The 19,107-nt window shown below is 38.0% G+C and overlaps 1 protein-coding gene across 4 annotated transcripts; it reads left to right on the forward strand.

Moving 5' to 3' along the window:
- The first annotated feature begins 2,854 nt into the window (after nt 1-2,854).
- LOC125412788 (interferon-induced protein 44-like) lies at nt 2,855-17,975 on the forward strand. 4 transcript variants are annotated; one of them, XM_048453601.3, is made up of 9 exons: nt 2,855-2,960; nt 3,189-3,664; nt 5,157-5,193; nt 6,243-6,447; nt 6,593-6,739; nt 11,781-11,952; nt 12,950-13,050; nt 16,400-16,573; nt 17,682-17,975. In XM_048453601.3, exons 2-9 carry the CDS (start codon nt 3,199-3,201, stop codon nt 17,727-17,729), a joined length of 1,350 nt encoding a protein of 449 aa, XP_048309558.3. In that variant the 5' UTR covers nt 2,855-2,960; nt 3,189-3,198; the 3' UTR covers nt 17,730-17,975. The 4 variants fall into 4 exon arrangements, with proteins under 4 accessions (XP_048309558.3, XP_048309560.3, XP_085533677.2 ...); XM_048453603.3 differs by having other exon boundaries at nt 6,252-6,447; XM_048453602.3 differs by having other exon boundaries at nt 2,888-2,960; nt 3,097-3,664.
- The last annotated feature ends 1,132 nt before the right edge of the window (nt 17,976-19,107 follow it).

The raw sequence follows: 19,107 nt of genomic DNA on the forward strand, positions 1-19,107 counted from the left end.
GGTGGTTTCTCAGAAGACTGGGAGCCAGTCTACCTCAGGACCCAGCAATTTCACTCTTGGGAATAAACCCAAGAGATGCCCTATCATACTACAAAAGCATTTGTTCAACTATGTTCATAGCTGCACTATTTGTAATAGTCAGAACCTGGAAACAACCTAGGTGCCCCTTAATAGAAGAATGGATAATGAAGGTGTGGCACTTATACACTTTAGAGTTTTACTCAGCAGTACAAAAACAATGACATCTTGAATTTTGCATGCAAATGGATGGAAATAGAAAACACTTTACTGAGTGAGATTACCCAGACCTAAAAAGATGAATATGGTATGTATTCACTCATAAGTGGATTCTAGCCATAAATACAGGACATTGAGCCTATAATTCATGATCCTAGAGAAGCTAAATAAGAAGGTGAACCCAAAGAAAAACATATAGTTATCCTTCTGGATATTGGAAGTAGATAAGATTGCCAGGCAAAAGTTGGGAGCACGGGGGTGGGGGGATGGGGGTAAAGGGATATGGGGAGAGAGAAGGGAGAAGGGGGGGAATGAGGAGAGCTTGAGGAATGGGATGGTTGAGATGGAGGAAGGGTGGATATGGAAGCAGGCAAGTAGATATCTTAATTAAGGGAGCCATTTTAGGGTTGGCAAGAGACTTGACTCTAGAGGGGTTCCCAGGTGTCCAAGGAGATGTCCCCAGCTCATTCCTTGGGCAGCAGAGGAGAGGGTGCCTGAACTGGCCTTATCCCATAGCCACACTGATGAATATCTTGCATATCACCATAGAACCTTCATCTGGCGATGGATGGAGATAGAGACAGAGACCCACACTGGAGCACTGGACTGAACTCCCAAGGTTCAAATGAAGAGCATAAGAAGGGAGAACATGAGCAAGGAATTCAGGACTGTGAGGGGTGCGTTCACCCACGGAGGCGGTGGGGCTGATCTAATGGGAGCTCACCAAGGCCAGCTGGACTGGGACTGATGGAACATGTGATCAAACCGGACTCTCTGAATGTGACTGACAGTGAGGACTGACTGAGAAACCAAGGATAATGGCTCTGGGTTTTGATTCTACTGCATGGACTGGCTTTTTGAGAGCCTAGTCTGTTTGGGTGCACATCTTCCTAGACCTGGATGGAGAGGGGAGGACCTTAGACTTCCCATAGGGCAGGGCACCCTGACTGCTCTTAGGACTGGAGAGAGAGGGGGAGGACAACTGGAAGGAGTGGGAGGGAAATGGGAGGAGAGGGAGAAGGTGGAAATTTTTATAAATAAAAAAGTAAAAAAAAGACTATGTTTAAAAAAGGGGGGAGATAGTAATAGTGGGTAATAGAGTGAATACTTGTGAGATATTATTTATGGATAATTTACATTGGTATAGTTTTTGTATATTCTTACAAGTTCAAATTATATCTGTTACTTTTGTTTACATTTGTAAACCTATGCAAATTTATTTTGTCAGATTATATATGTGCATGGTTCTACCTCAGTTTAGGACATTTTGTATATTGAAAGAACTTTTAGAATATATTTTCATATTATATTATTACTCCTACCTCTGATCAAAATGCTTATAGATTGCTTAAATTTTGAGGTCGCTGCCCTCATTTGTTGCACATTTATTTACAGATTATTTAATATTCTGACATGAAGTTTTTGTCTTTAAGTTATATAGGTATTAGTTATTATAGGTCAATAGTTGTTCATGTTTTTTTGTACATATAGTCAGATCAATTAGGTTCTTTAGATATATAAAGATTATATTATGTCTAGATAGGGGATTTTCAACCAGATCTTCAAGAATCTGTAGAACATGACATTTAAATAACCTAGGGTTTTGCTGACATGAGATATAGTTGCTTCTGACAGCACCAATCTATTCCCGAGAGAATGTTGAGCACTGAAGACACTCTACTTGGAGCTTGTTTTCTTCTTGGCAAAACTAGTCTTTGGGCAAGGAACTGACAATGCCTCAACCACTGACAAGTTACATAGTATCTGGAAATGAATAAGCAGAACTGTCAAATCTTTCCAAGACAGAGTAAGACAGTTTTGAAAAATTTTCTGCCTCTGAAAATGGTCTTAAGCCAAAATTGGTTGCTTCAACGTTGCAAAATGAGACTTTGGGTGATTGCTCAGGTAGCTAATTGTCTCAGTCACATATTGCTTGCTTTGGAAGGTACTTGATTGTACTTCCTGCCTGCTCAAATAATATCGTCTCCCTTCTCAGGCCTTTGATGGGGTTGAAGATTAGATAGTCATAGTTACTGTACTCTTATGATCTAGCCAAACCATTTCCTTTACAAGACTTAGACCCCATAGGATAGAATGTTTATTATAACATTTAGCATATGTTCCTTGCTTAATATTGTTTATGCTGGATGTAATTGTAATTTACTTGATAACTATTTCTAATGTATATAGTTTTGTATTGTGCACTCGCTCTTTTGCTTCTGGCTTCCACTTCCGGCTACTAGACTCTGTTCTTGGTTGCGCGAGGGCTGTTGTCTAGGACAATGATCTGTAAGTTTTGCCCTTAAATAAATAACCCTTTTATTAATCATAATTCCAAACTAGTGTGGGTTTGTTTTGTGACTTACGCCTTCAAAATTGGACTTGGAATTCTTTTTTTTTTCTTTTCTTTGGTGGAAGGAAACAGGCAGGGGTGGTGTTGGTGGCGGGTGGACCTGAGAAGACCAGGAGGTGAATGTGCTTAGGGTACATTATGTGAAACTCCCAAATTATCACCAAAGATATTATGTTGGGAAAAGAAGGTAACCCCATCCCTACAGAAGCTGGCTCACTGCCAGTATGACTAGACGTGCCAAATCTCAGTTTCATTTCCTAAGCAGGAAGCTGCAAGCTGAGGAATAGTTTCACTTTCCACTTACTGCCTGCTTGTTCACTGAGGAAGAAGCAGCCCTTGGCCCTCTCCTTTGTGCAGATTCTCCATATAGGTATGTATTGCGGTTTTCTGCTTACCTTAATGCTGGCAGACAAGACTATTTACAATTTTTGAAAACGACTATTTAAATGAATACTTTGGTAATGATTTTCTTGCTATGTGTTTACCTCATGTTCATTAATTTCCAGTGTCCTGTGAGAAAATAAGAGTGAATGAGAGCTTGTGTGCATCTGCCTGAGTTTTCAGGGCTTAGTGAGGACTGTGCTGGCTTTCCCTCCAGGCTGTGAAGCATGGCGATGAGAACGCGTTTGACTTGGCTGCAAGAAAAGTGCTTGCAGAATCATTTCGGAGGGAAACACTTTTGTCTTCTTTATAAGGCGAGTGTGCAGACGTTCTGTCACCAGAATTTATTCTGGACGTGTTGGGATCACGGTCCTACCATGCTTGTGCTTTATAGTGAAGACAGTGAAGACTGTGTTGTTGGTGCCTACCTGAAGGAGGGCTTCCGGAAAGAAACCATTTCTATCACTCTTTTTGCTCTCCGAGAGACTGAAGTTTTAGAATGCACAATAGGATCATACTTGCCATCTTTATTGTTCCTTGATAGAGAATCTTTCGATTGTATTCCTGATTTCTGCATAGTGTTAGGTGAGGAGAAAAATTTGACTATAAGTTCAGAGACACTTGAAAAGCTCGGACTGCCTCTTCGATATTCTACCATGTCTATTCAGGAGTGTGAAGTTTTTCGATGTGAAGGTATGTTTCCTCAGACAAGCCTATGGTGTTTCCCTTGCATGTTTAGAGGGTTCTAGATGACATATCCTTGCAGAAAAGATAGTTTTGCTTTTGGGCTATTAAATCTGGAGAGATGACCCACACTGAAACCTGGCCAGAAATTGCTAAAATTCAATCATGAAATAAAACCACTTAACAAAAGATCTACCCTTTTGCCAAAAATTTTAATTCCACTGTCTAGTGCTGCAGCTGTAAGGATTATGTCTTGCACGAACTATCTAGAACTTATTGTCTTGGGTCATGGAATCTTTAACCTTTACCGTAACTCCTCCCCCCTTGTCTGTAGTCATTAGTTTGTTCTTGTGAGTTTGGCTGTGTTATCTCCCCCTAACACTGTGATCACGTACACTTGCTTTCCTTGATTATGGTAGGAGGTTATTAGTTCTTTTCATTTTAAACGAATCAACTGCTACATTACCTTGCACTTGTTTAAGATTTTACAACTTATATTCATAATTTTACTGATTAGTCTTTTTTTTTCTTAAGCGTTTCTACATTTATTTTGTTTCCACTTTCAAACATTCCTTATTTCCTGTCATATTTCTTGGCAAAACTCAATCTTAGCACAAAGCTCATTTAAGGTGTTTCAGAGTAAATTTACACATAATTGTCGTTTTAAGTTTCTCTTCAGATACTGAAGCTATTTCAGAGAGTGCTTTATAAACATTTCAAAAGTTTACTTTTATTTTTGCATTGTCTTTGTTCTTTCAAGCTTAATTATATTTTGGCCATTGAATGAAACCTTTACAATTTCTGCTTTATGTAATTTAATGGTATTTACATTGCTGTTCTACATATAACTCAATAGTGAGAGTTATTAAAGATTTGATGGCATTGTTAGACTAATGGTTTCAGTTTTAAACCCACTTCCCCCATTTTTTTTTCTTAAAGAATAAAGAGCAGCTCCGAACCCGAGACACACTGGTCTGTTTATAGTTCTCCACACATTGCCATACTACTGCTGTCCTTGGAGTGGCCAGATTTTATTTTTATCTTCTCTTTTGAGCCAGGAATGAACTGATAGAATGGAAGCTCCTATTAACAGCTATCTTTAACGAAAACTTGTACTTATGTTAAAACTGACTTTTATGTATTTCTACACATTGTATCTTTCATACCTATTACCACTCTTGGGGAGAATATTCATTAATAATCAATTCCTTGGTTTGCCTAAATGTCTCTGTCCTGCTTCTCTAACTCAGAAGACACACTGCTAGTACCCATTCCTGTTCCAGCAAAGAGGTCCGCACTACCTCGAGGAGGGGGAGAGGTCATGTGCACACACTCTTCCTGAACTCTTGGATTTCCAAAAGGGGTAATGCAAATTTCCTCCCCTTGCTTTTTCCTCTGAAAAGACTACTTACATATTTGTCTCTAGTGAACTTGCTCGCATTTATTTGACCAGCTGATCATTTAAGAATTTGTAATCTATATTATTTCTTACTTTCCTTAGTGTTATTGGATGAGAGAAAGACAAGAGACATTGATTTGTAAGTCAATATTTTTAAACATCTTATTACTTCATTATTACTTTTTATTATGATAATGTTTGCCAACAAAATTAATGACACAAATTATTACAACCAATATGCAAACCATTAAAGAATAACCAAAATACATAACTATAATCATCAAACAATTGATCTTAGTAATATTAAAAGAACAGTGAGTGGGAGAGGACTATTTTTAATGCTATATACTTAAGAGGAAATAATTTTGCTTATATTGTGTTTTTGAATTCTTATAGCAAATTTTTTTTCTTTAGCATGTCCTGAGGATGATTATCAAGCTGAGAACATCTACTAATGAGTTTTGAGGACATGTTTGAAATGGTCTAATTCAACTTCAAATGCATATTATATAATTACTTCTCAAGTTTACCATCATTAATTTTCACATTTGGCATGTCTGATAGTTATTACTGAATTTTCAAGGTGAAGTAATATAAGGGAACAGCTTTACGACTGATTAGCTTTAGTTGCAAGTGTTACTTTTATTTTTATTTATTTTGTAGTATCACGCAAGTTAGGATAGTGTATTAGCTATGTTTCAGTTGTTACAACAAAATACCACAACCAAAGTGACTCAAGAAAGAAAGGGTTTACTTCAACTTACAGAGGGATAGAGACCACCATGGAAGGGGAGGCATGAGAGCAGTCACATTTAGCATGGCAGCAGGACCAGGAAACTGGCTGACAACATTTTCACGTACACCCAGGAAATGCAGGAAGAAAGACTAGGAAGTGGGTGAGGTTACAAGCCACCAAAGCTTGCCTTCATTGACGTACTTCCTTCAGCAAGGTTTCACCTCCTGAAGGTTCCATAGTATTTCCAAAGACCAGCATAAGACAGAGTGTACAGATACATACAAGCTTAAGAGAGACATTCTCATACAAACTAGCATATTCAGCAGTCTTGTGTGTTCATGGAAGAAGGCAGGGTTAGAAACAGTACAAGGAAGATAAGTGAATTCTCGGATATATCACCATATTATCAGAGATCATGTGAGCTGACCAGTCAATTCTTAAAATTTGTTGAGTTTTAATAGGATGCAGAATAGTTTATTGCATGCCCTGAGAACCTATAAGCCATATGGAGACCTGGTTCCCCAAGCACGGATTCTGCTGCTGGGTCCTATTGGAGCTGGAAAGTCTAGCTTTGTCAACTCAGTCAAGTCCATTTTCAGAGGCAGCATCACACACCAGGCCATGGTGGGCTGTGACAGAAATGGGATATCTGATAACGTAAGTATATTTTAGGTTACCCAGGTTTCTTTGGTTCAAGTTAACTGTATTGGAAAACTGTGTTGACAATCAATTTCACGTTGGCTTTATTTAAATTGATTACAAAAGAAACGTCCTTTTCATGTTATTGTTCTTCACTTTTCAGTATATGACATATTCCATCAAATACAGGGGTGATGGTAGCCCCCTGCCATTTGTTCTGTGTGACTCTCTGGGACTGAGCCAGAATGCTGGCTTGCACACAGATGATCTAGCCAGCATCTTAACTGGCCACATTCCTGACAGATACCAGGTAAGCTTTGACTGATGGTTAAAAATCATGGACTGATTTTTAAAATGTCTGTTTTTGCCCACCATCCACTTCATATTCTGTGTGACAGTGCTGTGTCAACACTTTAAATCACCCTTGTTCAAATTCCTTTGTTCCTTTTCTTGGTAGAAATTTCACAAAGAACTTAGAAAATCCAGAGGTTTCTTCTGTTGCACCTATCATAACGGCCATCATTTGTTTAGTCTGTTTTCTGCGAAACAGACATCCATCTATATGAATTCTATAAGTAACCACTTTTGCTAGCAGGAAATCTGAAGACAGACACTTGGAAATGTGAGAGTTTTTATGGAGGTGTTAATTCCAGAAGTTTCCCTTTTTAGGGTTCCTCAGCAGGGGCACTGTCTTAGTCAGAGTGACTATTGTTTGGATGAAGCACCATGACCAAAAGTAAGTTGGGGAGGAAAAGGTTTATTTAGTTCATGCTTTCACATCACAGTTCATTCTCAGAGGAAGTCAGCACAGGAACTCAAACAGGACAGGATCTTGGAGGCAAGAGCTGATACAGAGGCCATGGAGGGTGCTGCTTACTGACTTGCTCCTCATGGCTTGCTCAGCCTGCTTTCTTATAGACCCTAGGGCCACCAGCCCAGGGATGGCATCACCCGCAATGAGCTGGGTTATCCCCCATGATCACAAATTATGAAAATGCCCTACAGCTGGCTCTTATGGAGGCATTTTCTCCTTTCCACCTCCCTCCTCTCTGAAGACTCTGGCTTGTGTCAAGTTGACATAAAACCAGCCAGTCCAGGCACTAGGGGCTGAATGTTCATTTCCCATAAGGTTTCATATGCTGACATCTCAGGCTGACATCTCAGGCATCAGTGTGATGGCTTTAGTATGTGGATGCTTTGGGGTATAAATGGAGACTTTTCTTTCATTCCTGGCCATTGAGACTTGAATAATCTCACAAAAGTTTATTAATTACAGCATTGCTTGGCCAATGGTTCAGACATAGTCCTATCTAGTTCTTACATCTTAAATTAACCCATTTCTATCATTTTATGTTTTACCACAAGGCTCATGATTTGTTACTTCTTGCTTTTTGGGTGACTACATGACATCTGCCTGATTCCACCTTTTTTCCTACTCTATCTCTGCTTGAATTTTTTACCTTGCTATATTCTCTCCTGCCATAGGCCAAAATCTGTCTTTTTAAAATTAACTAATGGTAATAAAACATATTCACAGCATGCAGAGGGGAATCCTATATCACTGGGGAGTAGTTACATCTTAAGGATGGAGCCCTTAGAGGTAGATTTAGTGTCCTTCTCAGAAATTGAGACAGCTGATTCCTTTTTGCCATGTGAGGGTACAGGCTAAGAATGGATGTCTGAAAAATCTCAGTAGACAAACTTTTCTGTCACCTTGATATTAGATTCTATGTTGTCCCAAAATGTGAGAAATTGATATTTGTTTTTATGTCACCCAATATGTTAGAAAATCTATAGCAACCTCATCTAAGTGTGTCCTCTATGCTTTTCAGGCCTTGCTGACCACAGGAAGATAAGATGAAGGGGAAAATCAAACATTTGTGTTAGTCTCTAGTTTGCTTCAAATTTCTAGTCATCTCCACAAACATTAAGATGACAAATTAATACTCAATTAATTTTGAACCAAATGAATAGTTCAATTAATCTTGAACCAAATGAATAAATGCATCTTTCAATGATGTCTTTGGCATCCTTTCCTTACTACATATGTACAGGAATCACGTTTTTTCATTCTTTAAGTTTCTTCTATTGGTATGTTTATTTGTTCCTTTATGACATCATCTTAATTACATATTGTCATATTGTTTTTATTACCACAGAAATAATCAGTTCTTGATTTGCTCTATGTTTCCACAACTCTCTTGCTTTTTTTTTGACAGTTTTTATATATACACTTTTGGAAGCAAGTTTCCTTGTGGTTGATTTATTGTTCTTTTGAGGGATATTGTATTAATACTGCAAGTAATTTAATTTTTATGCTTGCATATCCTGTGCACTATTCAGTAAGATTATTTTAACTTTTTGATCATGGAAGTTTCTTTTCTTTCTTTTTATTTATTTGTTTATTTATTAAAAATTTCCACCTCCTCCACTCCTCCCAATACCCTCCCACTTACCCCCCTCCCCCTCTCTCTCCAGTTCTAAGAGCAGTCAGGGTTTCCTGCCCTGTGGAAAGTCCAAGGTCCTCCCTCTGTAGATGTGCATGTTTAATGATTTTTTTTATTATAAAACACTTAAAATTTATACAAAGGTATAAAGAATAGATCAATAAATCTCTATGTACTTGGCTTCAAAATTCTTGAATCATATATAATCTTATTGAATCTATATCTCTCATTTCTTCTCCTGTATCATTTTGAAGCAAATCAGAGAGATTATAACAGTTTAGGAGTAGTTGAATATCATTTGTATATATACAAATAATATGTAAATATTACAATAATATTGTAATAAATATTACAATAATAATATGTAAATAAATATTACAGACAACTTTTTTGAACATAGGTATAATAACCATTTCAGTTATTTTTTACCTTATTAAATATTATTTGATATTCAAATTTCTAACTCATCTATTATACTACAATTTTAACAGTTCATTTTTGAAAAGTAAATCTATTCTAAATGTTTTAGTCTATATATTCCACTTTTCCTTAGAATTTGTCTCTTTAAAAATAGATAAATATTGTGTCTTTGTGTGTGTGTGTGTGTTGTGTCTTTGTGTGTGTGGGTGAATACATGCCATAGTGAGTGCACAGAGGACAAGTTTGGGCAGTTGGTTCTCTCCTTCCACCATGTGAGTTCTGGGGACTGAACTCAGGTCATCAGTCTTGGTGGCAAACAACTCTACCCACTGAGCCATCTTACTGGTACTGCAGCTTCTTTTAGGATTAAAAGATTAAAATCTTTTTAGGATTTTAGAATGGTTGTTCAGTAGGCCTCTTTATAAAATAGACTCTATTTTGTTGTACTGCTAAGTGTCACTTTACACGGTTCTCTTCTTTCTGCAGAATAAAAAGATACTTGAATAGGGACCCCTACAAATTCAATCAGGTCATTTGGCAGAAACACAAGTCTTTTCTGTGTTCCTTGCTCTGTGGTGTAACTGGACACCCCTGTTACATCTTCTGTGCTTCTTGTCTTGTGGTATGAATCAGTTCCTTCTTTACAACACCCTGGCTTGTAGGATTAACACAGTCATTACTGCTGTGTTGGCTGTTTCTTTCTGCACTTTTCAGGGAAGCACACATATTTTTTTATGAGAAGATTTCTTATAAATTCATATATATGTGTTCAAATTAAAGATTGGAGAATTTTCATTTAATCTTTTCTAATTATATTTTGTTGACTTTCTCTTAAATTGAGAATTCTTGTTCTCAAGAACAGTGGAGTGAATAGAATATTGTATCACAACTTCATGTCACACGGTAGCTTCAGAACAGATTCCATTACTAATATAAATTTCCTCACCATGTTTAATATTATTTAGTGAAACAAGAATCAAAGCTGGAGACAATGGAATAATTCTAGCAGATTCTTATATTATGTTGAGCATGCAAGCATATAGTTGTGGAACATACAAATTATACTGTTTTACAGTCAATCAGAAGTAGTTTGACTCTGTCGTTATCCCAATTAAGTGCAGTATTTAATTTATGAATTTGTTTTAACATTTGTTTTTGTTTTATTTTTATAACTTATTACTTAAATATCTAAAATTAAATTTGTAGAAGAAAGGGCATTTAAAGAATTGTTTTTCTTGAGAAGCAGAAGGAAAGAGAACGTGAGCAAAGAAGGCAAGACCAGAGGGAACCTTCATCCGACAATGGATGGCGATACAGACGGAGACTCACATTGGAGCACCGGACTGAGCCCCCCAAGGTCCAAATGAGGAGCAGAAGGAGGAAGAAAATGAAAAAGGAAATCAGGACTGCGAGGGATGCAATCACCCACTGATACAAGGGGACGGATCTAATGAGAGTTTACCAAGGCCAGTTGGACTGGGACTGAACGAGCATGTGATCCAACCAGATTCTCTGAATGTGGCTGGCCCGGAGTCTTTCTGAAAAGCCATTGACAATGACACTGGGACTTGTTTCCTCTGCATATACTGGATTTTGGGGATCCAGTCTGTCTGGACACTCACCTTCCTGGACCTGGAGGGAGGGGGGAGGAACTTGAACTTCCCACAGGGCGGAAAACCCTGACTGCTCTTAGGGATGGAGAGGGAGGAGGAGAGGGAGTGGGGGGACTGGGAGGGTGTTGGGAGGAGGGGCGGAAATGGAAACTTTTATAATTTAATAAAATTACTTTCTCATAAAAAAGAATTGTTTTTCTTTCTGTTTATTTAAACAAATCCCTTTGTTCTTCCTATAAGAAACCATAGCAAATTTGTGACTATTTCCCTTCTTGTGTTATCAAGGAAAATTCATACATATTTGTGTTTTCTCTCTTTTTTGAGAAGTAGTAATATCCTATGACTTACTGGTATACCTTGTTTTGTTGCCTGAATAGCCCTACAACCAAGTCACCATGCAGATTCTGTTTTCCCTTTATGCCACTATCTCTGTGAGACAGAACCTTGCAGAAAAATTGTTCCTTCAAGAATAAAGGTATCATCCCATCAGGAGCATTCTCATTCTTCACCAATCACTGTGTGATGACGCCAACTTCTTGAGTGTTCTGACCGAGGTCATCATACACTTTTGTCGAGAGCATTTCCCGACACAGCCCTACTCACTTCCTTAAGAAGAAGTTTCTTATTGTAGCCCCCACATTATGAATCCCTTGACCACAGACACGTCAACAGGCTGTGTAAAAGAACTGCTAGCCCCTTACGCAATTATTGCCTTCTCCAACTTATGGTTAGCCTCCTAATAAACAGATATCTGCACATTTTGTTCAGATGCACAGGACTGGAGTATAGTTTGTGAGTAAATGCACGCTGTGTGATGATTCCAACTTTCTTTCTGAATACTCTGACTTCTGTCTTCTTATCTACTTTACAGTTCAATTCCAAGAAACCAATCACCTCAGACCATCCAAGCTACATTCATGACCCACTGCTGAAGGACAGAATTCATTGTGTAGTGCTTGTGTTTGATATCAGTTCTGTTGAGCATCTCTCCTATGGGATGGTGGCAAAGATAAAAAGGGTTCGAAAGATGCTGATAAAATGTGGTGAGTGTCATTTAGTTTTCCAACTGGAAGTAACTGACTAGACTTTCCAGCAGAGCTCTGGGGACTGAGTGGAAAGACAACAGTGATTGCAAATGTGAGTCTTTCCGGCTCATCAGCATGGTTACATCCAGTTGAGATCTCAACAGCTGCATGACTCTGCACATGTGACTGAAACTCAATTTTCCTTAACTTCTTAAAATTGCTAAAGTGATAGGACCTCCCTCTGACTATTTTGTTTGTAAATATTACACAAGTTGAAGAGTAGCCAACCCCAACCACACACTGCCTTCATATTTTGTCATGTAGTTTTAAACCAAGTGCTATATATTTCCTTTTGCCTCTTGAAGTATTAGAAAATAAAAAAAATATTCTACTAAGAAAAAGCCGACATATAAAATGCCTGGCAGAGAGAGGCAGCAGGAAGGCAGAAGGTGAACACAAGCTGGTGGTTCTGGTGCCCAGTTTTGGCTTTTCTTGGTTTTATCCATAGGATTGGAGAAGGACCTTTCACAAATTTGACTAAGAAGCAAAATGATTGACTTACCTTTCACTGAAATTGAAATGTTTTAAAATCCTGTTCAGAGATCTTTTTGTCAACACTGTGAAGCAGGTCTTATTCATGAGGCCATGGTGGCTTCTCTCTCTTAAAGTGCCTTCCCTCATCTTCTCTGGTATTTTCTCAAGTCTCAGTAAGACAAAATATTTAGGACTGAGTAACAACATTGGCAATAATATGGGTTAAACTTTAGTAACTTCTTCTAAGAAGTAGTTTTTTTGTGAAGCTTCACTTCTTAGCTTGGAACAAAGTGGACATAACGTGCAGAAGAAATTCCAGTGGATGTTGTGTATGTGAGAGGTGGAGGGGGCGCTGGAGGTAGAGCGCTCCCTAAATCAAAAGGTGCTCCATTTCTTGCCTGCAGAAAAATTGATAATTTAATAATTTAGAAATAATGTTGATATCTGTAAGAATGCAATCTTATGTATTTCTTTGACATAGGCATTCTGCATGTGGTTTTGCTTACGCACGTGGATAGCCTGGAGCTGATTTCAAAAGGAGACCTGATAGACATATATAACTGTGAGCCTGTGAAGCTCAAGGTAATGAGTGAACATTCTCTGAGGAATGTCTTTGATGTACATAATTGTCAACCTTATAAAGAACAATAGATAGCCAATAAATGGAAGAAGAGTTAAAATAATTACTATAATGGCTAGGACACATATCCCAGGCTTAGAAGACTGAATATCCATATAACTCATCTCTGTGTTTAACTTTATGTTTCACTACATTTGCTACAATTATTTGATTCAACAAATATGTATTGATTTCTTTATAATTAAACCAATACTATAGCCTCTAATCTGATACACAGATGGCAAAGTACTAATTACTGTACTAAAAGATTATAATTTTATAGATAGAAGTGAAAGAATAGGGAAGCGAAAAAAAGAAAATGTAGACAGAGGTATATGACATGATTACACATGATAAATATGTAAGAAAATGGTGACAATATGTGTCTTGGTGGCTTCAAGGAGAAAAATGTCACAGGGGATTATTTCCCTACAATGGTGACACTGAGAGGTAGTGTTTAAGTATTTTGGTAAGAGAAGAGACAAAAAAAAAGAAAATAATTTAAGCAAGGGAAGTATAAGTCAATGTATTAGAGAGCAAAAAGGTAGAATGTCTGAGATGCATGGATTTCTCCAATGCAGAAGCCAATGGTGGTGACACTTCATTTTATGATTTTTACATCTTAGGGAATCCTAGATGTTAGAAAGTCTCCATATAGTCAGTGTCAAGATTTCTGTAAATTAACATAAGTGCAGAAAAGATTGGAGGCAGAATGAAGCAGACCTGGGGGTGCTAGTCGTGAGCATGTGTGATAGTTTCTTCTTGTTCAGTTATGGTAACAGACCTAGGAGATACGTACGATTAGCACTGCATTTAGATGAGGAGACAGAATGAGCCAGAAGCCTGCAAGCCTTTGCCAGGGTTTATCCAGAGTGCTAAGAAATGACAGAGCTGTCTTGACAGCCTAGGTGATCTATGTTCAGGATGAGCGAGTCTAAGCAAGAATTAAATGTTAAACCAGTCTAATAAAGTTGATTTATCATGGATATGCTTGGGTATACCTGGAATTTGTGGACATTAGCCCATGTATGTTAGAAATGTTTCAGTTTCATGGGGATCCCTGTTGAACAGGGAGTTGCCATTCATTTTGTTTGCTTGTTTATTTGTTTTGAGTTGGTGTCTTCCTTTGGTATTCTATACAGGTGCAGAAACCACTTAAAACTATCTGACCTCACATTCCCTGCTCAGGACTAAATGTACGTCACTTCTCCATCAGTGTTCACTCTCATATTGATGACCTTTGTTCTGTGGAGCTCCCTTCTCTCTTGGCAATGTTTCCTTAACAGTGCTCCCAGGAATACACCAACTTTATTTCTCTCTCTCCTTCTCTCCCTCCCTCCTCCTCTTTCTCCTTTACCTTAAGTTTTGCCTCACTTCCCTTCCCATTCTATTTCTTCTTTCCATATTTTTGACCATATTTTTTCTTCCTCCAGTTTGTCCCAGTTACTCCCTACCTCCATACCCACTCGACTTCATGTTCTCTCACAGCACCAACAAATAATAATAAGAACAAACCTGGAAGAGCCACAAAACCAAACCAAGTAAAGCAAATACGAATGATGATAATAAAGAAAAAATATCCCACAAGACAAAAATCAAAACCAACAAGCCAAAACAAAACAAAATCCCCACAAACAAAAAGCCATGAAGTTCGTTTGTGTTGGCCAGCTGCTCCTGGCTCTGGGGCCTGCCTTGAAGTTAATATGCAGAGCAATACTTCATTTAAGAAAATTGGTTTTCCTTTTGCTATTGTGTATCAATTCCAGATAGCTCCTTGGTTAGTGCCTGGAGCCTGTGCTCACTTCCCCTTCTCAATGCTGGGATCCTCTCCGGTTTGAACCATGGTAAACCTTATGCATTCTGCCACACTCTCTGTGAGTTCATGTGTCAAGTCCTGTTGGGTCTGGAAGACACAGTATTACTGTAGTCATGTATCACTTCTGGCTCTTGGTTTAGAAGTGCATTTTAAAAACTGGATTGCTTATTTTTTTATGTCCAGACATTTTTGTTGTTGTTCATTCTTATATTTTTTTCAGATGTATAATTGTCAAAGATGTTTTTCTATTTCGTAGGCTGATGGTTTGCCCAAATGATGGTGTTTGCCATACAGAAGCTTTTCAATTTCATGAGGTTCATTTATGAGTTGTTGGTCTTTGTGCCCATGCTAACTGTGTTCTGTTCAGAAAGTCTTCTCCTGTGCCAACAGAAGAGTTCAAGGCTATGTCCCACTTTCTCTCCTATTAGATTCAGTGTATCTGGTATTAACTTTATGCATAAAACTCCATTTTGAGTTGGGTTTCTTTTGCAGTGTGGTAACTATGTATCTTCTACATGTAACTACATGTAACTATTACTCTTCTACGTGTAGCCACCCAGTTTGACAAGCACCATTTAATGAAGATGAATTTTTTCCAGTGTGTATTTCTAGCTTTTTTTTTTAAATCAATGATCAGGTGTCCATCGGTGTGTGAGTTTACATCTGGGTCTTCAGTTAGATTCCATAGATCCACATGTCTGTTCTTATGCCAATACCATGCTGATTTTATTACTGTAGCTCAGTATGCAACTTCAGATCTGGGATGATGATACCCTCACCAGTCAGTCCTTCTGCCCTTTTATTATTCAGGCTTGTTTTCGTCGTCTTGGTTTGTTTTTTTAAAAAATTTTTATATGTTTTCTCTATATTAAGTTAGAGATGTTTTCTCATTTTCTGTGAATAATTATGTTGGAATTTTGATGGGAATTGCATTGAATCTGTAGTTTGGTTTTGGTAGAAAGGCCATTTTAACAATATTAATCCTAAAGATCCATGAGCATGCCATTTTTTTCTAATTCTTGTCTAATATACCAGTACATTTTTAATAATAAGTGATATTAGGACTTGATGTGAAGTTGCTCATGAAAGTGCTGCAGAGGATCTGATCTTTAGTTTAAAAAATATAGGAAAATGATCACCAAGCTCTTACTTATTATTAATTCTCTGATAATTTATGTTGGATTAGACCTTTTACTACTTTGAGACACCATGAGGTTGTGTATATGTGTCTGTGTATGAATGTGTATGTGTGTTCATGCTTGTATGTGTATAATCACATATGTGCATGGAAGTTAGGTGTCTTCTGAGCTGAGCTCCACTTTACTTTTTGAGGCAGTCTCTCACTGAACTTGTAGCACATATTGGCAGGACCAGCAAGCCCCTGGGATCCTTCGGTCTCTTCTCTAGTACTGACATTTGTTTTACCATAGGTTTTCGTAATCGAACATTTCGTTTTTATTTTTACACAGTTCTGGGTTTTACATTTTCTATTTCAGCTAGAAGCAGTCCATAGAGACTTTGGTTTTGCCTTTTCTGACATGTTGGTGGTTAGTAATTATGTCTCAGAGTGGCATCTGGACCCTGTGAAGGACAAACTAATCCTCTCGGCACTGAGACATATCCTGTATACTGCCAATGACTTCTTAGAAGACTTGCCTTTGGATGGACAGGTAAGCTGGTGATCTCAGAAACTGGCTAATTCTTGTTTGGGTCTGCTGTCTACCTGGTAGGTCTGTCTCTAAGTTATTGGCATATCAGTAGCCATGACCTTTCACTCACTGGCTGAATATATTTTTCTCTGCACATTTCCTTCCTTCCTTCCTCCTCCAACCTGTCTTGGAGAATCTGCATAACTTCATTCTTGTTTTAAAAAGAAAACGATGAAATTGATACATCTCTTTTACTGCCTAAAAATACTGCACTCACCTGTGTCCTCTTCTTTCACACTGGGCTTCTTTGCTTGGGACTTAGAACTGGATTGGATCCACAGTGTCTCTCGCCAGATGTGGTTTTAGAGGATCTGTCTCTTCCTTAGGACCAAATGTACCTGAAACACACACACACACACACACACACACACACACACACACACACACACTATAATTATCTAAGGATCTAGGAGCCAAAAATGTGAAAGCATATTATCTTTTAAGTCTGGCATAACTTGCTCAATAGATTATCTTTAGTTGTATACGTTTTCCTGGGGATAAGCAGTTTTTTTTACTTTGAGTTGAAAGAAATCCCACTGTCTGTAGATCACACGTTGTCTGTATCCATTTCTCCAATATTGGATACCTAGCTGGCTTCCATTCTTAGTTCTTTTAAATAATACTATAGTATACAAGTGTGAAAGTATTTTGTGATAATTTTAGCTTGACTTTTTTATTCCCCCCCCACCTCATTTATTTCTGTTTCATTTAGTGAAATTCCCCATAGGTGAATATTTATCATTATAGGCTCAACTTGTCCTGCAGTGTGTTCTATTATCAATCTGTGACTGCCATGTGCTGCACTGTTACCATTAGAGATTAAATGGGAGCTTTGGTTTAATTTATTCAAATCTTATTTTTTTCACATTAGAATACTATATCCTCTTCTAAAAGAACTGGGCAAATCTCACACTGCTAGCTTTCTGTCTGACTCAGTCACTTTGGTTTCTTCATTCTCCTTCTTGTGGTGTGCAGGCTTCTAGCCAGGATGAGATTAGCTCCCTAGCAACCTTCTGGTTGCTTCTCACTATAATCCCACTAAGAACATTTTTTGTTTCTCTCTTCTTAGAAATCAGAAGGGAAAGATTCGCGTGTGTGTGAACAGAAGAAAAAATAAGAGAATTTATAATATAGTAACAATGAACTAACTCGTCAATAAAACAAAAGGAAAGCAGGGAAGAAAGAAGATCTGGGACTGGAATGTGTTTCAACTGTGCCAGGAACAAGTACAAGTGCAAAATAAAATTGTCTTTGATAAACAGAAAAATAAGATAAAAATAAATGGGTATGAAAATCAACCATAATTCCTGTTTATATTCTGTATCTATGAAAAATAAAATGGTTTGTTGTTGTGAAACCCAAATCTAACTCGAGTATGTGTCATTCATTTTCCAATTCTATTATTGTGACTATGAGTGGAAAAACTCAACCTGGACAACATTAATAAAAAGATGACTGTAACAGAGACGTAGGGTAGAAAAAAAATCTATCAAATGATTCCTAATGATATTCTATACTCAAAGATTGTTGCCTAGTCCAATTACCATCAGAGAGGCTTTCTCATGTTGGTGATGGAAGCAGATCCTAAGACCTACACTCAATATTAGGTGGAGAAAGAGCCCATATTCAAGATCTCTACTGGGTCCCTCCCCTTGGAGCTTGGAGAACCCTGCAGAAGAAGGGGAGGGAGAATTGTATGAGCCAGAGGGACTGAGCACACCAGGAGAACATGGCCCACCGAATCAGCTAAGCAGGGTCCAGAGAGGCTCATTGAGATTAAAGAGGCAAAGCAATCACAGAGCCTGCATGGGCCTACACTGGGACCTCTATTTTTATATTGTTGTTGTTAGCTTGGTGTTTTGTGGGACTCCTAAGAGTGTGAGTGCGGATGGCTCAGACTGTTTTGCCTACTCTTGGGACCTTTTCTCTTCTACTGGGTTGCCTTTTCCAGTCCTGATAAGAGGGTATGTGTCCAGTCTTATTGTATCTTGTCATGACATGCTCAGTTGATATCCCTGGAAGACCTGTTCTTTTCTGAAGGGAAATGGAGGAGGAGTGAATTTGGTTGGAAGGGGAGGTGTGGGACACAGAGAGGAGTAAATAGGAGAGAAAATTTGAAGAGAATGCATTGTGCTAGAGAATAATAAATAAAAAAAACAAAAACAAAAAAAGAAACTTGATAAACTAGCACACTGAATTTTGTTAAGTATTGCTGTCTAAGAAACCACTCTGAAATTTGGTAGCTTAAATTAGAAGCTATTGTTAGGCAAGTTTGAAATTGGCTGTAGGTTTGTTGACCCAACATAGGCCCAATACAGGTCTCCTATTTAGGATGTGTCTATAGTGACCATGCCATTCTGTATGTATACATTCTGAAATAAGAGTTGAAAAGACAGTAGACTCCAAAGGAATCCTTTTCTTGCAGAATTACAAGGAGGTACAGAGAAATGTTCATGGCCCCTCAAATCCGAGGCTTACCACAAACAAAATATCAT

The sequence above is a fragment of the Myodes glareolus genome, chromosome 17 (genome assembly GCF_982192425.1).
Source record: "Myodes glareolus chromosome 17, mMyoGla1.1, whole genome shotgun sequence".
NCBI lineage: Eukaryota > Metazoa > Chordata > Mammalia > Rodentia > Cricetidae > Myodes > Myodes glareolus.

Coding starts and splice junctions, on each gene's coding strand:
- LOC125412788 (XM_048453601.3), top strand. CDS start 3,199: ATGGCGATGAGAACGCGTTTGACTTGGCTGCAAGAAAAGTGCTTGCAG. Junction 5,194..6,242: donor AAGACAAGAGACATTGATTT/GTAAGTCAATAT, acceptor AAATTTGTTGAG/TTTTAATAGGATGCAGAATA. Junction 11,953..12,949: donor AAAGATGCTGATAAAATGTG/GTGAGTGTCATT, acceptor TCTTTGACATAG/GCATTCTGCATGTGGTTTTG.